Source organism: Pempheris klunzingeri, chromosome 5 (assembly GCF_042242105.1).
Source record: "Pempheris klunzingeri isolate RE-2024b chromosome 5, fPemKlu1.hap1, whole genome shotgun sequence".
Lineage (NCBI taxonomy): Eukaryota > Metazoa > Chordata > Actinopteri > Acropomatiformes > Pempheridae > Pempheris > Pempheris klunzingeri.
The window spans coordinates 24,628,201-24,647,052 of record NC_092016.1 but is presented as its reverse complement, the minus strand read 5'-3'; the positions used below and the strand labels follow the sequence as shown (position 1 = coordinate 24,647,052).

Below are 18,852 nucleotides of genomic sequence, written 5' to 3'. Positions count from 1 at the left end.
AAAAACGTGTGTAGAGTGGTGAGGGAAGAGGAAGCGGGGTCGGAGGGTAGTATGAGAAGTGGAGTTTTGTGGAGAAGAACGCAAAGAAAAGGGAGAAGAGGGAGGTCAGAGTGGGAGTGAAAGTCCAGTAATTGCTTTGACCTTGAGCTGAGCCGAGGTGTAACTCAGTCAAAGCGAGTGATGAATTCCATGCCCTCGGCCCTGTCGCGGGAATAAAGTCGCCGCTTGCAGGGATTTTTGTTTATGACCGCTTGGAAAATAAACGCAGAAGGAGGACGAGGCTGGCTGAAAGGGAGTCTGCCCAGGGAAACTGTTAAATGGAAAAGGTGGACTGGAGGGGATGCTTAAAGCCCAGAGAAACAAGAGAGGCTGCAGTAGAAATATTTGTAACACGGTCAGGACAGATGGACTGTGCGACCTGTCAGACCGATGGTGTTTATGACCACTGATAGACCGAACACTGCAAAAGAACCCGGGGAGAGGAGCATTCACACTGCTTCTCTTTGTGCTCTCCTCTGCTCCGGAGTTTTCCACCAACGAATACATTAACAGGTTTTTCCTGCTCATTAAACTTTCATAAGGCTTATAGCTGCTACAGGAAAATATGCCATATTCTGAAATGGCTTGCACCATGTAGCCCCTCTGTATGAAAAATGATCTTTTATGAGCCTTGCTTTTTTTCTTTCATGCTGTTTTGGGTACCCAAAACATGTCACATTTTCAGTGGTAGCAGACATGATCCTTAAAGTTAAACTGAAATTGAATTTCATTTTCATTTGGCCAAGAAATACATGTATCCTCTTAGTGTTGGTTCACAGATTTATGGAATATAGAAAAAATATGCACATAAGCACCGTGTCATTATTGTTTATAAAAGTTAAGAATAATTCTTTATTCCACTACAAATTAAAGGCCTGCTTTCCTAATGTTACTTAATTCTACAAAGATATGCATGTGCTATCAGCAATACGTACTTCAAGGATCGAAAGTGAAGGTATTCATTATGTGGCAGAAAAGCGTCTTTCAGTGTTCACTGTCACGTATTTTGTTTCTGGATCACTGATGCTGGTGCAGGGCAAGTTAGCACTGCTGCCTCACAGCAAGAAGGATCCTGGTTCAAATCCGCTGGCCGGGAGGTTTGTGGAGTTTGCATGTTCTCCCCATGCTGGGATTGGCTCCGGCCCCCCCGTGACCATTAAGGATAAGCGGTATAGACAATGGATGGATGGATGTTGCAGGTGCGTTTAATTACTTTATATACTGTTTGCAAGAATTACCACCCAGGCAAAGAGGCATCCACCACCCAATCGTAAGGGGTCCCAAAGGCCTCACTTTAACTGTAAGGCAATTACTTTGAGGTAATTTGTTAACATGTTTATGCACCACTAAAGGGCAATCTGAACTAAAATGAAAAGGGCTTCAATGCGGCTCCTGTATTATCACTTAATCCTGTGTCAAAATGCGGTTTAATAATTAGTTTTATTATTTAGATTTACATTTTTTGATAACATACTTTGAATACATGCAAATTAACATAGCTTATGTTGGACCAGTAGCACGTTAAATCCAGCCCTGACTGCTGGGTGGTTTGACCTACAGTAATGAATCATTTTTCTTAATGTAAGTAGTCCCCTGTAGCTTTCCCCTGTAGTAAAAAGTACCATATTTCCCTCTGAAATGTAGTGTAAAGTGGAAGTATTCAAGGGAAGTTAAAGTTCATCTTGGTCTGATTATTTATGAGTCTTGTGAGAGCTCCTGATATTGTTACGCACTCCACAATCTGTGCACCGACCCCCACTGAAAATGTTTCCACCTACATGTTTCTAATAACAGACGCAGAAAAGCTCGGAATAAACTGATATAGTAGTTACGCTGTTCTCTAATGGCACAACTGCAGCCCCAGCTTCTTCTTCAGTTCAGTGGTCCTACCCACCACATGACTCCTTCGGGAACCAGCCGTAATTATCTTGTCATGGGGCTCGATTGGTGTGTTGAACACAACTGATTACAGCGAGGCTGATTGGCGCAAAATATAACTGGCTCCAGTTCCCCTAATGAAGAGGGATGTGAACTGGTGTCAAGCTGCTGTCACGCAGTAAATGCCAACCCACCTGTCAGCGCTGACACAGGAGCTGAGGTTGAGATGGGGGCCCTGATTACGCCTTATCATCCAATATCCGTATGATAAGTGTTTAACCACGACGGAGTGATGAGGATAACATGGAGCAGAGGAATCCAAGGAGGGAATGAAGGAAGAAAGAAAGGACAGCGGGGACAAAGGGCAGCATGGAGAGATAATGACAGAACGTGTGTGTGTGTGTGTGTGTGTGTGTGTGTGTGTGTGAGGGTGGAGAAAAGCAAGTAAACAAAATTGAATTGTGTGTGTTCTGCGGCTGAATACATTCATGCAAGCAAATACCACTCAGCTCCAAGTCAGTGGCTCCATGGATGGCAATGGCAGTGAAATATCTAATGAATCAATTGCCATGAAACATACATTCTAAAATTCAAGGCATTCAGGGTCCACAGAGGATGTGCCCCGCTGACTGTCATGATCCCCTGACCACATTTTTGTTCTTTTATTAAAACATCTTACAGACCCCTGAATGGATTGCCATGAAGACACATAGTTATGGTCCCCAAAGGATGAACCCTGGTGATTCTCCCTAACTTCATCTGGTGCAACCTTGTGCTCAATAACAAATGGGACTGCAGCGTGCTGAGCTAACACACTGAGCTAAGATGGTGGTAATGGTAAACACTGTAACATCAGTGCCTTAACATTATTATTGTGGCCATGTTAACAGTTTAGAGGTGATATTTATATATACGCATTTTATCACTACAGATCAGCAGTTGCAGCAGCTCAAAGTGAAGTAGGTGGAGACCAAAAATGAGTCATCAGTTATAGTTGCAGTCTTCGTTGTGACCCGTAATCTTTCAGGCTATCTTTCAAGCACACAGCACACACTCTGTGCTGTACCCGTCACCCTCCCTTTAACACATATGCAAACAGCTAAGACACGTTCCTCATAAAAAGCCTGTTTAACAATAAGTGTTGAGCAGAATGTGTCACATCTGCGGCTGGAAAGCAGGCGCAAAAGCCTCAGCGAATCTCTAAATCTGGGTTATGTTAGCTTGTGAGTTAGCGGTAACAGAGAGAGAGGGAGAGAGAGCAGTAAACACATTTGCACTCAAACTCGGAAATGAAAGCAAACTGGTCGTAGGTGAGGGTGTACACAAGGGCAGTGATTCTCGCCCACGCACAGCAGCAATCGAAGCAAAATACAGTTCTTTCATACTTTTGGAGTTTATCTCCGGACCAAGAAAAGAATGAGGAGAGAAGTTTGAAATAATGATGATGTAAGTGGCAGTGTTAAGGGGGGGAGGAGGAGGAAATGAGGGAGGGAGGAAGGCAAAGAGGACAGAGTAAAAAAAAAGCATGGATGGAGCGCAAGGAGGAAAAATAGAGAGAGAAAACATACGAAAGGGAAGGGAGAGAGTAACGGCAAGAGAGATGGAAAGATGGAAAAGCAAGAAGAAAGGTGTGGGAAGTAAGGAAGAAATGAGCAGATGGAAGAATAGAGAATAGGAACGAAACATACCAAAGAAAAGTGTGTAGGTGACAAACAATGCACTGTTTACCATATGTCACGCTGCTGATGTGTTGGGGATTAAAGCTTCGGTCCACATGAAAGAAGCAGCCTCATTATAAAGCTCCCAACATATTGCTACCTGGTAGGAATGTGAGGCAAACAAGCAACTGTACAGTCATCTGTGCAATTCTGTGACTAACTTCAAGATTTCAGCATCTCTCTCATGCACAAGCCTACATGCCCAAACACACCCCTTTTGATCAAAACTTAATCCTTCCTCTCCACTCTAATGAGATACAATGGAAAAGTATAATTAGGATGAAAATCTATGGCAGGAAGCACAGTAATAGCTTCAAAAGAAAAAGGAAGATTCTTTTCATTATTTCGAAACAGCAAGACAGACTGGTATCTCACCCGAGGGTAGCAGCTTGGGAGATAATTGGGGATTCATGATGTGATTGTGATTATTGATGAGAGGAGAGGGGATGGTTGGCCGCTGTTAATCCTGACCCGCCTCCAACAGCGCCGCCGCTGACACAAACAACAGGTGTGGACTTGCATCCTAGTGTTCATCCAGGGCTCTTAATGAATACAAATTCCTAATTAGGGGAGGACGGAGGCGCCAACACACACACACACACACACAAGCACAGACGCTGCAGATGCAAACGTATAAAGTGGCAGCTGGAGAATGCAATGGTGCTCCCTGCAGAATAGAAACACTGAGTGATGAGTTGGGGAGGAGAGAGTGAAGCTATGCAATCATTTCTTGTAGCTTACAATACAATCGATACTTCCTATAGGAAATACAGGGAATATCTTTACCACCTCAGAGAATGTGTAGTCTCAACCTTGGAAACACACACTTGACAAAACGTTCTCACCACAAGGTCCATCTAGGTGCTGCTCTGGAGATTTCAGTGGTCATTTTCAGTCATGTGCAAAGTCATCACAGAACTGGTGTTTCTGAAAACTTTCATTTTCCATGGATCCATTCTGGCTTCAAAATGAAAACTGAGAGTTCATTCTTAACCTAATATCACTGTATGCTACATCACAGCATTTATATCAACCAAGAAAATAATACATTGTGATTAAATTGGTAATTTTCTCTCCATTAGGTCTGCATCTGATTATTTTCATTATTTATTATTCAAATGATATTTTTGACCAACAATCCAAAACCCAAAGTTCTGTTGCCAGAACGTTTGCTTGAAAAATGACTTGAATCAATAATCATTCATTAAATAGTTGCTGCCTAATTTTCTGTTTTTCTAACTAGTTGATTAATCAACTAATTATTCCAGCTCTATTCTCCACTGAATGGTGATTCCACAAAAACATGTGAAAGGCTGCGGTCTTCATTACGTTTTAACGCACTCTCCCTGCTTAAATTACATTTAATGAGGTTGACCTGATAACATTTAGAATTTGTATCTTTGCTGTGATTGATTTTTAGTTTTGTTTTTAGCATAAGAAGTATTGATATAAAAGATGTAGTTGAGGCCGCACTGTTTCAACACTGGCTGTGTTTGCAGATCTTCCTGTAAAGCTGTTTTCAGAATAGATTGTATACAAAGTCAGTTGACCGACGGCAACTACGAGGATGCTTTTTTGCAAGTTAAGGGCATTTGAACTTTTGACTCCAGTTCATGAACGTGCAGGTAAAGAGGACCAAGAGAGAGCAGAGAAAAAGAGTCCCTGGTGTGTAAACTGTCCACCAGGTCCCCCAGGCAACCACTGCCACTTGTAAACCTTATTGCTATAAGTAGTAATTGAAGGACACTCATCTTTTAGAAACTCAGCGCCTCTCTCATCTGGAGTGAGACACTGGACTAAAAGAGGATGCCATTCGGACATATGAATGTAGTAAATCAAGATGAAACCGTTAAAGTTGGGGAGACAAAAATACGGCTTTGAAAAGTGGCTGGAATGTGTCTGCTTGGTTCCAAGTTGAAATGATGCCCAGTGTCCTTTGGGCGTTACAAGAATCTCTGGGTTTACACTCCTGTCAAGCAGGATTGTGGTCACTTCATCATAACATGAGCACCTGCTCTAACATTCGCTGTCCTTTGTTCTCCCCCTCTCTCGGTCTCCACTTCGTCCCTTTTCAGTCGGGCTCAGGCAAAATCCCCTCACCTCCGAAAAAAGAAACAAAAACCCTGACAGAGAAGTAAAATGACCAGACAAAATAAAACAAAGTAAGACATGCCAAGGACAAGACAAGCCTCGCGGTGCCAGCCAGCTTAACAAACTGTCTCGCTACAGCTTCAATCTCCTCTATTGATTTGCTGACAGGGGATCTTTAGCCCCGAGTAAAACTGATCCATTCTGGACTCCACTTTCTGTCAGCACTGTGCATTTTGAAAAATCTTATTAAATATTTACAACTGGGCAAGAGTTATCACAACCACAATTCTATTAGTCTGATTCATCACTTAAACATCACTAGCTTATCCATTTGGCTCTGCTGTCACATTATCTTTAGAGACAGACTTTCATTGTTGCCTTTAAAAAAACACCAATTTATAAGATCAGTAGGATCATATTCAAAAAGGAACATCATGACAAATAACATTTGATGACAGATAACTCAACAGACAGTTGAAGTGTTGTGGAAGGCATTAAGGAATTTAAAATATGAGCAAATTATGGAAGTAAAGGCACATTTAGAGCCAGCAGTCATTTCCACAGTAAAGAGGAGATGATACAACAGTGGCTTGTGAAAGCACAAACTCCCTCAGTGCATCTGAGCGTTGAGCTTAAATGAAGTCCCACTACAAAGTGAAGCGTTGAAGCCTTTCAACATTAGATGAAAGAAAGACGGAGGCATGAGATGCGTTATGAGACATGTCGTCACTCTGTGTAACACCACAATGTAATTGAGTTAAGCCCCTTTAGTCCACTGTTGCCAATAACCTGCTGTAAAATCCTATTTGGATTACATAGTAATCTGTCTAAAGAATGAATTTATTTGTCCCATGCGGTGACGGGAGCATCCATGCCAGAGCCCAGAAGTCATTTTAGTGGGTACAGAGCATGCTTTAAGCTAAATGCTAACATAAGCAATGCTAACATGAGCATGCTAATTTCAGCATGTTAAAATGTCATCAGCACTAAGCACAAAGAACACATGAGTCTTTGTAGGTATTTGGACATAAACTGAAGTACTGGACAAATTCAAACTTTGACTTGATGATGGTGCTAAAGTAAATGAAACGTGAACACGATTCATCCTGAGGAGAACACGACTGTCCCAACCAAATTTCATGGCAAATCCATGTCATAGCTGTTGAGCAATTTCATTAAAACCACAATTGTCAACATCGTGGTGGTGCTGGGTGAGACATGGTCAGAATTATTAGAATTTATCATCAAGGACCATGGTGTAGATTAATCAATAATAATACATCATAATTTATTGGCTGATTTTATTTTGCTTTAATAGTCTGAATCAGAGTAACTGATCTAGTAACGAAAGCTTTAAAACCAAGGGCCTTGGGAAAAGGGAGGTGCCAACCTTGACACTCTGATATCAAAACTTAAATTCACTTCACTACACTTAAGTTGGGCCACTCTACACATACAAAAACATGTTTTCACCTCAATTTATGTTCCCTAGACTGGATACGCGTGTGTTTCCATCCACCTGCAACTTTTTATTGACTGGATATACAATCGTGATGACTCTAAAAATCACTTCCTTTTTTTTTTTTAACAGTGACAGGAGGTAGTAAAATAGCAGAGATGCAGTCATTAATTGGTGCTTGAAATCTGAGGCGCAGAGCTCAAATGAAATAAAATAATCTTTCAAACTAGCGAGGATGCATCTCTGCTGTCACTGCCTTCATCCTCCGCTCCATTCGTCCAGTTGTCTTCCTCCTGAAACTCTCAGCCAATTAGAGTTAGTTGTGAGACGTTGTCCGTCTGTCAGCCGCCAAAAGCTTTCCAAAAATCCCCCCGGACCGACTCTGTGAACATGTGTGTGTTTGTGTGTGTGTGTGTGTGTGTGTGTGTCCCATTGTCATCAGTTGCTCCCCCTGACTTAACTACCTTTCACTCTTTTGCAGTGAGAACTCAAGATAGTGCTACATAATACTGCTCCCACGTTTGCACAAGTCACATGGATATGCACGGACACACACACACACACACACACACACACACACACACACACACACGCACGCACGCACGCACACACACAAAGCCAATGCCGAGCTGAGCTGAGCTGTCTCTCATTTTCCACCCACCTCTCGCTCTCGGAGACAAGTGAAGTTAAGTCCAAATATAGTGCGGCTGACAACACCCTTCAATGCAACCTGCTGTATGACCAGCTTGACAAACACTGTCAAATCAGCCCGAGATCCAATGAACTGTACGCACAGACATGCATGGGTGCGAAACACATAAAATGTGCAACATAAAATGTGTGAAGTATATTAATAAACAAGCAAAGCATCAGCTTCTATAGAGCAGCGGAATTTGTGTTAAAAGGTTAATATATTCTACTTGGTTTTTATCGAGGGTGATATGTATCTGATTAAAAAGTAGATGCCTTGAGGCAGGGAGAAGTGCGAGGCGTCAGCTTTGTGTAAGGCAGCATGAATTCATCAAGACACCTCCGACAGATAGATATAGAGATGGAAGTCATTCTGTGATGAATAACAAGCACGCAATGAAAATCATTCCCCATGTTTGCATCAAGATACGCTGTTGGCATCAGTGTGTCATTATTTATGAAGGCCTGACAAGCTACCTATCACCTCCCGTTTTTCCAAAGGGACACTGTGATGTGACGCGGATGCTCACATCACTATGCTACATGCTACACAGCACAGTTATGTCCACCTGTGTTCATGATAAAGATTAAAATGACATTGTCATGGCATGATGATACATGATACATTGTGATTAGAGGGTCAGAGACATTCAATTGTGTTTGTGACCTGGTTTCTACAACAAAAACAGGAATAATAAAATGAGCCCATGGAAACATAATCAATGCCCGAAGCGATGTCGTTAGAAGCTGATTCAGCTGCATCTCAGTAACGTTAATCACTTTAGCCAACATTACTAGCTCTTGGATGGAAAAAAAGCTTTACAAATTGAATGCATTCCCACAGATAATTAACATATTTTAAGCTGGGACAAACCACTAAATTCTCTATTTATAATAATGTCAGCTAACAATAAAGTAACACTAGGAAAGGCAACAAAATGCAGTGTTAGCATTACATTTACCTGTCTTTTGTTGTTCAAGGGCTGTCAGTAAGTTAGCTGCTTGTCTCAAGCTACACTGAATCGTACAGTAACCGGTAAACAAAGCCTTTTCCACTGACTTTGCAGTGCAAGAAAACCCTTCTAACCCACTATTTACCTGTAGGATGAATGCGAACACTTTTATCAAAGACGGCAACGACTGTAGCTTCAGAATATTGAGGAGACATACCAGTAAAGCATGCACAATGAAAATCACTGAAGTCTAGACTAGATTGAAATGCCTTTAGGTTTTTTAAACTAAAACTCACAAAAGTCAAAAATGTCTAATGTCTGACTTAAAAGAAAAACTAAATCAAAAATAATGTGCCATAATTGACCTTGTCGTGTCTTCCAGTATGAAGCTGTGAATCTCTGCGTATCCTCGTGTCAAATACAGAAAATGAATCTGATTTTAAACAGCCTTTATTGTCTGCATGGTAAGAAGAAAGCCTAGATTGATGGAACAGTAGAAGGAAATGAAAGGACTTTCAGTGAGTGTGAAATGCAGATGGAGGGGGAGAGAAGGAGCTGACTACTGCTCTCCAACACTGCACGCACGGCGAACAGTGGTGCTGGCTAACCACCAAACCGACAGAGAGAAAATTTCCCTGCTGAGGCATTTTGAGAAGCATCACAAAAACATTTCTCTCAGCGGAATGTAGACGCTGTGACGGCTTGACAAAACATCTCGAGGAGCAGCGACGGTTTGTGAACATGCACACAGCGATAGTCTCACAGAAAGAGAAAGTAAATCACTTAGCATTGCTTCCTTCGCTCTTAATCTGACAGGTGTCAGCCATGAGAAAGGAATAGGAGGGAGACTCTCGGAGCGCCTTGTGTTTTCTGTCTTTATTCAGTGGTGCGATCCGGACTGCTATGAGAAGCAATAAAGATGTAGGAAATGGTGTGTGTGCGTGCGCGTGTGTGTGTGTGTGTGTGTGTTTGTGTGTTTGCTTCCGTCTCTCTGTCTATCTGTGGCGCGTCTGCAGCAATTTCCTGTGAAGTGTTTTGAGTTGAGAGATGAAAGTGAAGGCTAGTTCTCTTGCTCCTACTTCTCCCACCCTGCCTCTTCTCCTTCATCTCACCCTCCACCCGTCTATGACAATCTCTCTGAAATGAGGCCTTTCAAAACAGAGAAACATTAATAAAAAATAAAAAAAGAGAGAGAGAGAGAAAGAAGGAGAGAGAGAGAATAGGAGAGGTAGAAAATAAAAGACAGTGATGAAAAGAGGAAAACTGAGCAAAAAATGCATCAGTCTGTAAAGTCAGTGAGGTGTTTGGAGAAAATGCAGGGGAGAGAGAGAAAAAGGGGGAGATGGAAGGATGCGAATAAGTCAAAGAAACATGCACGCAAAGAAAGGAACAGAGTTGGAAGGGTGAAAGGAGGAATGGAAGAAAAGTACAGATTTATAGTCTAAATTCACAGGAAGAAAGAATGAAAGAAAGGAAACGAATCAAATGAAAGTAAGGACGGTAGGAGGGAGGCAGGAGGGAAGAGTGGAAGAGAGAAAAAAAGGAGAGAAGGTAATGAGGCATGGGGAAACAAGACAACAAAGTGCAGAGTGTGTGTGTGTGTGTGTGTGTGTGTGTGTGTGTGTGTGTGTGTGGTGAGTGAAGCAGCCTCAGACCAGCAGCACCAACATTTGCACGTCTCACCATGACCGATCTCTGCAGACACACAGAGGGTCACTGTGACACATTTCACATTTCTCACGGTCAAACTTTTTGTCAAACTGAGACTTTGAAATAGAAAGAAAGTGTCACGTTGTACTGAGCACACACAGCTGCAGCTCTCCCTGGGACGGCCTGATGGGTGCTAGCCTGGGGCGATGTATGGCCAGGCCTACAGCTCAGGGCATCCTTTGGAGGGAAAATGTCTGTCCACCTGTCCGTATACCCCTGCCTTCTTTGTCTCCCTTTTTTTTTTTTTAAAAAAAAGCAGAGGATGAGCTATTGACTGCTCCCTACGGTGCTAAAAGCTGAGCCAGTTTCTAAAAAATGTGTCAGGCTTCCACACAAATGAATTGCACACCAAATGGCTTTTCACAACAGCTGTAGCCATGACAGGCAATGCCCCGCAGCGCCTGCTGAGTGACACATGCAGAAAGAAGAAGAACCCGACTGAAAAATCCTTTTAGAGGTGAGCAGGAGTGCACTGAGGAGCGATTCAGCTCAGGTAGACTTAAAGATTGTCGGTGATTACTCTGGAGGCGGAGAATAACATTAACTTCATTAAAATGTAATTGACTGGGTCTGTGATCACACTTTTCCACAAGCTAATACAAACGGCTGGATGGTCAGCAGCTCTTGACATTTCGCTGCCTGATCTCAGTGTGATCACACCTGGCTGGGAGCATGTGGCATTTCAGGGAGTAATAATTAGTCTGCTACACAGTTTTTCTTTTTGTCTGTGTCAGTGCGCTGTGGCATTAAAAGGGTTGAGGATTTACTCCGGCTCTTCAAATTTTAGAACCTCCACTCGTGCGATCGTTATACACTCTCGGCTGCAGGTGACATTTGCAAGCAATCAATAATTAGATGTGCCGTGTAATTTTGTTTCTTGAGTAGGACAGCGGTGACATTAAAAAGATACTCTTAGTTCCTCTGGACAAAGGGACACGAATCTGTCTTATCTATCCAATCTGGTCCGTTCTTGACCTACAGACACTAACAGCTTTATTCAAAATGACAGGACGGCACAAGCTGCCTCATACAAACAGGTTTATTCTTCAAGAGTCGCTCTGATTGGTTGTATTTAGAATGTTAGGCATGTTATACAAATGATGAAGAGATTGTCTGCGAGGTAAAAAACACTTAAAGGTGAACTCCACACTTTATCTGTGTACGCCAGGTGTTGGGGAGCACTACTACATGTGAACACAGTTGTATAATCTGTTCTGTAGCTCTGCAATGTTTCACCATGTGCAGCGGTGAATCGTTGCACTGCTCTTTAACCCTTTAACCTCCTCACCAAGAAAAAAAGCAATGAAAAAATGTATTCTTTTTTGTTTCCTTGGGGCACTAATAACAAAAATCAATGTTTTTTTATGAACAGACCCCACATTTTTGGAAATATTGGCCTCGACCGAACGGTTGAGATGTCGTCAGTAAAACATGTTTTCAATAAGATATAGTGAGTCAAAATGTGAAAAAAAACTAAAAAGGCAGATTTTCACATTTTGGGAAATAAGCTGTTTCACTTTTCTGCTGAAACATCCAATGAAAGCACTGATAGCATTCTCATGTCTGAACACTGAATAGAGCTACAGCTGAGCTCTAGTTGTAGAGCTAGTTGACTTAAAACAGGGGGGAAAGCAGCCAGCCAGACTCTCTCCAAAAAGCCATCATCAGTGCTAATGATCATATATCACCGACAGGCATCTACTCGTGTACAGGTGAGCTGAAACAAACTACTTCATGTGAGTGTAGTCCTCACTATGCAGCTCCATATGTCTACTAAGAATGTGCACCCTATTATGACAGCTTCAGCGAAGTGAGAGAAGCACTTTAGGATGTTGACATGTTTAAATATGTTGCTGAATGCTGCTATGACAGAAAAAGGAGTCTGCGCTGCGACTGTCAGCTGTGTAGAGATGTGCTGCATGTGCTGCCGTACGAACTGATTTGCGCCTGAAGCCTTTCGAAATCAGCTTAGACGCGCATATTTTCCAAGCTCATGCATGTCGGGCCCTGTCCAGTGGGCCTTTGCGCTCACACGCTCAGTTCGATCGGCGGCTCGATGGCCAAGTTCAGCTTAGACAAACGAGCAGGAGAGACAATGCGGTGAAAGTAATGCATGCAGCAGCAATCCACAAACAACTCAACTTTGACTGTTTCCTCACTGGGTTCACGCTCATAAGATGGAGCACACTGTTGTTTCAACATCCATTCAGTGTCTAAATATTTGCTTACAGAAAATCCTGTGCGTCACTTCTGATTGGTTATTAAATGCTGCCTCATGGCTTTCTGAACAATATGTTTCCCTGCCGTGTGCTGCAGTGTTGACAAGTTTGGAGAAGCACCCGTCTAACAGAGATGTTCTGGCTTGTACTCGCATCATCACAGCGAGAGCTCTCACGGCTCCTCTTCCCTGCCTGTCTGTCTATCTGCCTGCCCGCCTGCCTGTCTCGTGTCAGGCTTAGGCCTGTGTCAGTTAGAGGAGCGCAGGTCGGCGCTGGGCTGGAGGGGTTGGTCTTAAGGCTTTGTCCACACATCACCACAGCTGATTGCTCCTCTGGATGGTTGGGATTCTCAGCTAAGACAGGGATTACTGACCCATGTCGGCTCTCCACCTTTACAGCAGCCACTTCACTGTTCACTCAGTCTGAACTTAGACGCCCCAGAGGATTGAAAAGGTGTGTGTGTGTGTGTGTGTGTGTGTGCGCTTTAGTCTGCTTGTCTCTAAAACCCTAAAAAGACAGCTTAAATATCTCTTTCAACAACCAAAGAAATGTGTTATATCTGCGTGGTAAAGTGTGTGTATGTGCATGAGAACACACACAAACACTGGAATGACCCAAACATAAAGCTCCGTAAGTCTCTCTAGGGTGAAGGATTATTTATCACATGATTACGGTTCAATTGCAGCATTTTGCATAAATCCAATGTTCTTCAAACTTCAACTTATAGGCCGATACTTTACGAAATCCTCTGTCTGCAGTCTTCTTCCCCGTGGTGCACTTAAAACATATGTCCCTCCAACCAAGGGATGGGGACATTAGTCAGTAACTCTGTCCCAGCTCACAGTAGCAAGACAGACGTGCTGCCCCTCTGCCACACCAGAGGGGAAGCAGCGAGTCTCTAATTCCCCCTTATCCCACTTTTAGTCGCTGCTGTGTTTTTCTGGATACTTTCTTGTTGCTGCCACAGAGAAAGACGGAGAACCCCCCCCCCGACAAGATGTCATCGTCCATCGTCAGTAGACATAGTCCAACCCCAGTTTTTACGCTTTGTGTTTTGCACGGGTTAAACAAACAAGATATGTGTGTTACTTGCTGAGCGTTAGAGGTGCCTCTAGGCTGGTGGTTTTCCTTGTTTTCTGGATTTTATCATGAGCTACGCTATGTGGCTGCTTGCTGTAGCTTCATGCACAGATGTGATGATAGTAATAATCTCCTCATCTAACTCTCAGCAAGATAGCAAATATGTGTATTCCCCAAAATGTAGAACTGTTCCTTAAGTGAAGCTATTCTTTCATTCCACAAGTGCAGGTTTGATAAACGTTCATTGTTTAAGAGTTTTATAAAATGTCAAATGCCTGTTTGCCCGTTCCAGCTTCTCAGATGTGATGATCTGCTAATGATTTGCTGCTGTCTAAATATATAGACATTATAATTAGTAGGCGTCTAGATACTGCTTCTCATATTGATAATAATCCGCCGGTCTACTACATTGCCTGCTATGATTTTCATCATTGACAGACGAGACACTAAACACATTGTGGGATCTATACTCTGTCACGTGAATGGGACACAGCACAGGACACAAAAAACGTTTTGATTCACAGATTAAAATAAAGTTTAGATTCCCTGTTGCAAAGTCCAACAACTCAATAGCTGACATTCCAGCGTGTTTCACTCTACAGCTCAACTGCTAACATTCCAGTCTACAGTACACAATCAAGCCATCTCATTCCGCTATGAAACGGGCTGAAGTTTCCATTGTGTCAGGGTAGTTATTAGCCCCACAGACAGACAGAGGCAGCCAAGAGAGGAGTTAGGGCTGTCCGTCAGCCTCTAATGTCTCTACACAACAGCCCAAACCTAAACTGACAGGCACACACCACACTGACAGCACACTAACAACACACTATTGTTCCCCCACAAATGGCCAGGACACACCTTTCAGTGCCAACAGACAGAGGGAGTGTGGCAGAAAGAGGACGCTCAGAGACAACCGTACACTGTGGGGCTCAGTCGAACCTGCACACATGTAACACATAGATAAGGGTTGGGCCACACGGACACAAGCTTCTTTATAAACTTTTATTCTGTCATACTTGTGAGATACTTGCATCGAGAGACTAATGGCAGAATAACCTAAAGTTATTTGTTCAGGGTCGTTCCTTGATCACAGGGTCGGTGGTTCGATCCCCAGATCCTCCTGTCATTGAGCGACCCCAACGTTCCCGATGAGTTACTTTTTTTATACAATTGACCGATTCTGATTCCAGTCTATAATGTTTATCGCAACAACAGGTTTTTCCTTTCACTCGATTAACTGAGTTATGACCTAGAGAATTATTTTTAATGCTAATTGCGGCAATCTGTGGGCTGCGTGTCACAGTGGCACTGCGGCAGACTGTGATGAAAAGAGGGCTAAATCAGCAGGCCAAGCTACAATAACTAGGTTCCCTTTGTTTTCAGAACACCTGCATGCACCTGTCCCTCTCTCTCCCCACATCGCCCCGTCAACTACAAAGCAACGTCACATTCAGTCATACCATATAAAACTGTCAGGACATATGAAAACAAAAATGAGCTCTTTAGAGAAATCTGTCAAATTCTTCCTGAATAGCAAAGATGGAAAATTATTAACACTGTCTATAGTGGTAATCCTGAATTCATGGAATTGTAGTCACAGTGCGTATGTAACTCTTGTGTGGAGTTAAGTATAGTATTTGTGAAAAGAGATCAAGAGATTCTGCTTCTATTGAAACTCTATTGATTAAAACTGAGATGACCAAGTGGTTGACACACACCTGGAGGAGAAGGGGTTAAGATACAAGGACAACGTGTCACAATGTCAGCATTTGTATTTAAAATCAAACTACTGTTCAAATGTGCAGAAAAAGATTATTCTGACCAGCTGCATGCCCTGTTGCTCGAGCAGTAAACCAAACCATTGGTCTCTTTGCTAAAGCAAAATGGAGAAAACTAGCGCAGTGATTGGATAATCATTCTAACTGGGCTCTAGTGACAGCTGAGAGGTGATAAGGGTAGCATTTATTTTTTTAATAATTGATAATGATAATTAAACCGTTTATATTGTTACATTACCCAACCCTGTATGGATTGGAATAGACATGTAAGCATTTCAGCCACCTACACACACACACACACACACACACACACACACACACACACACACACACACACACACACACACACACACACACTCAGGCACATCTCTTAGCTGTGTCCTGTCATGCACTCTTCCCTGTTTGCACTATGTTTCAATTTCTCTACACACACACACATTCTTGGGGAGCTGTCGCAACAGCCTGTCCTCTCAGGGTGCTATCCAGTGGAAGCCTTCCAAAAATATCTGATCCCCTAAAGGCATAGTTCACTCAAAAGAAGTCTGCTGATGTTTTCCAAAGGGCATCTGATCTCAGGCAGAGTGCAGCACCACACACTGTCAACATGCATCTGGTTTAATGAGAAGGATGATGAGAGTATGAAGACGCCCTGTGTCGCTATGTAAACGCTTTGCCTGATGTGGAAATGAGAATTTCACTGCATTGCACATTCATCAGCTGCCATTTTAACAGAGCAAAATTAGTGTGTGTGTGTGTGTGTGTGTGTGTGTATCATTTTGGATTCTTATTGCCTCAGCCTGTCATTAACCTCTCAGTATGTTGTAATAGCCACTGACAAATGGGATGGCGGGGGGGGGGATTTCATATAATAATGCTTGTCTATCTAGCCAACATTGTGTATGCAGTGATGAACATTGCATTCTGAGTAGGATCAGACTTATTGGATTTTACTCATTTTTTGACTGGCACTTGGGTTGAGTCCAATGCGAGGGTCAGGAGACATAATGGAACAGCATGGGAATAGTGCTGTTGCATCAAAGATGGAGTGAAGGAGAACCAGCGGAGGCTCCGTCTGATGTCATCCTACCTTCTGTCGAATCTCTTCTTCCATCTTGATGGGGGAGCCAAATTCAGCGACCTGGCGGACCCCCTCGCTGGCGTAGCCTCCGTACTCCCAAAGCACGTAGCTTCTGGAGTGAGATGCACCGATCAGAGCTGACCAGTGGTTGGCTCGTCCTGGGAGACAGGAGCAGCAGAGACAAGCAACTTTAGGTTTGACTGGTTTAAATTCTGATAAGTAAGAACAGAGTGAGCTGTGGTTGACTGAATGAGGAACCAGCATGACGTGGACGTCTTTGGCTACTGTAGCTACTCTGTTGCAGACCGATTAGTAGGAGATTAGTAAATTGAAAACTTTATTAATTCAGCCATACATTGTGCTAATCTTAGCTTATTTTATGCTACTATCAATCAGCAGTAAGTGATTTATCCAGAAGCAACACAGAAGCAGCGGTAGTGGTTGCTATGAGCTAGTGATGTTGTGGCGTTGCTAGGCAACAAGTGGAGACTAGAGGAAGTCACTGTGTCTGGCCAAGAAACAGTCCGGCACATCACCCCCTGTTAAAGCACAACATGTACTTTTAACACTTTTGTACAGATTAAACAAAGGAAATAAAAGTGTGTTAGCTTTGGACAGTCATTATGCTAAGCTAAGCTAACCAGCTGCTGAAGCTTCATATTGATCTAACCCTCATCATGGCAGCAATAAGTGTATTTCCCAAACTCTTTCTTTAAGAGTTTTGATTTCAGTAAGTACACTTGGAATAACCTGTGCTGCTCTGTTGATCTTATCCATACTTCCAACATTTCTCTGTCTTTTGTTGTGTTCCATCAAAACCCTTTTTCTGCTGTAGCTGTCATCACGCTCGATAGCTTCAGCTCTCTACTTGGTTGTGAATGTGCACACTTGTTCTGTGAATGCATAGTGTGTTAGTGTGTGGCCATTGCTTGAACTCACTTGGGTAGTCTTTGGGATGGACTTTCTCTGACCAGTTGCCGTAGAAGGTGAGTCTGTACTTGGCTGTTCCACAGGCACAGCACTCCATGGCTGGAGCTTCTGTGGCTTCACCGAACACACGCTCTACAGGGAGACAGGGCGTGGATGTGACAACACGCTCTAACACACACCCATATGCAAAGATTTATGTGTTGACCTGATGCAAAAGCCCGATGAATTCGGGAGCAAACAGACAAACTGCTGTGCGAGCTTTGATACAAATGCACAATTGCATAAATTACCACATGACTGACTGCAACATGGAAACAGTGAGAATGTCTCAGAATTACACTGCTGCAATAAACTGATATTTAAATGACACATTAGCCTTGAGAAAGACTCATAAATATTCAAATATTGGCCTCAACCAGTGTTTTGCAAAGATAGGTCAAGGTGAGTACTTGAATATTTATGAGTTCCCAAATTATTCGGTAGAAATTCTCACTTGACATCTAAGTTATAGCAGGATGAGTAGGCAAATTGAAAACAGGACGGCTTGATTGGCTTGCATAATAGCCTGGAAAATTAGATTCTGGTGAGGAGAGGAAGATTTTGTGAAAGTAAAATTCCCCTGAGATTAAGTTTGTAAGACCATGTGTCCGGGCCCTGGTTTTTATTGTACAATAAACATGTGCATCAGAGCTAAAAGAGTCCCATCACCTCACTGTCTCAGAGGTGTTAAGTGCTTATTTGGGGAGCAGAGAGCTTTCCAACTCTGGCATGGCATTTTTCTCTGCTGTGAAATCACAGGTAACATAAAAGCCATGGCGCTGCTCTGTGGCGAAATACAAAGGAATATTTAAATTCTCCCAGGAGATCTGTTGTCCTCACTGTTTACCCCCACTGCCTCTGTTGGCTTCATATTTTTTTTTTTAAACATGGCATGAAAAGGCTGAGCTGTTGTGGGCTGAAAGGGGAATAAAAATGACAGATAGAACAAGGGATAATGGCACCATGATGAGCGGTCAAGGATGAAAAGATGAGCAGCCAACTAGGGGGAGGAGGAGATAATGGACAGCTGTCATTACCTTTCTCACACAGCCGAATGGTGAGAGAGCCTTCATCCTGGAAATAGATGATTCTCTTCTGGACAATACTGGCCCTGGAGAGTTAGAGAGACATCGTGAGACAGGAAAAGGAAGTGGAAAAACTGAGAAATTAAGGGAGAAAAAAACTGAAAG

General features: G+C 42.8%; 1 protein-coding gene across 1 annotated transcript in view; it reads right to left on the bottom strand.

The window, feature by feature from the left end:
- The window catches only part of spon1b (spondin 1b), a 71,575-nt gene that overhangs the window by 27,569 nt on the left and 25,154 nt on the right, over positions 1–18,852 (bottom strand). The window contains exons 4-6 of the mRNA XM_070830277.1: positions 18,700–18,773; positions 17,633–17,755; positions 16,703–16,851 (exon numbers count right to left, since the gene is read on the bottom strand). Of these exons, the coding sequence (XP_070686378.1) occupies positions 16,703–16,851; positions 17,633–17,755; positions 18,700–18,773 (346 nt within the window). The remainder of the gene's footprint in view (positions 1–16,702; positions 16,852–17,632; positions 17,756–18,699; positions 18,774–18,852) is intronic.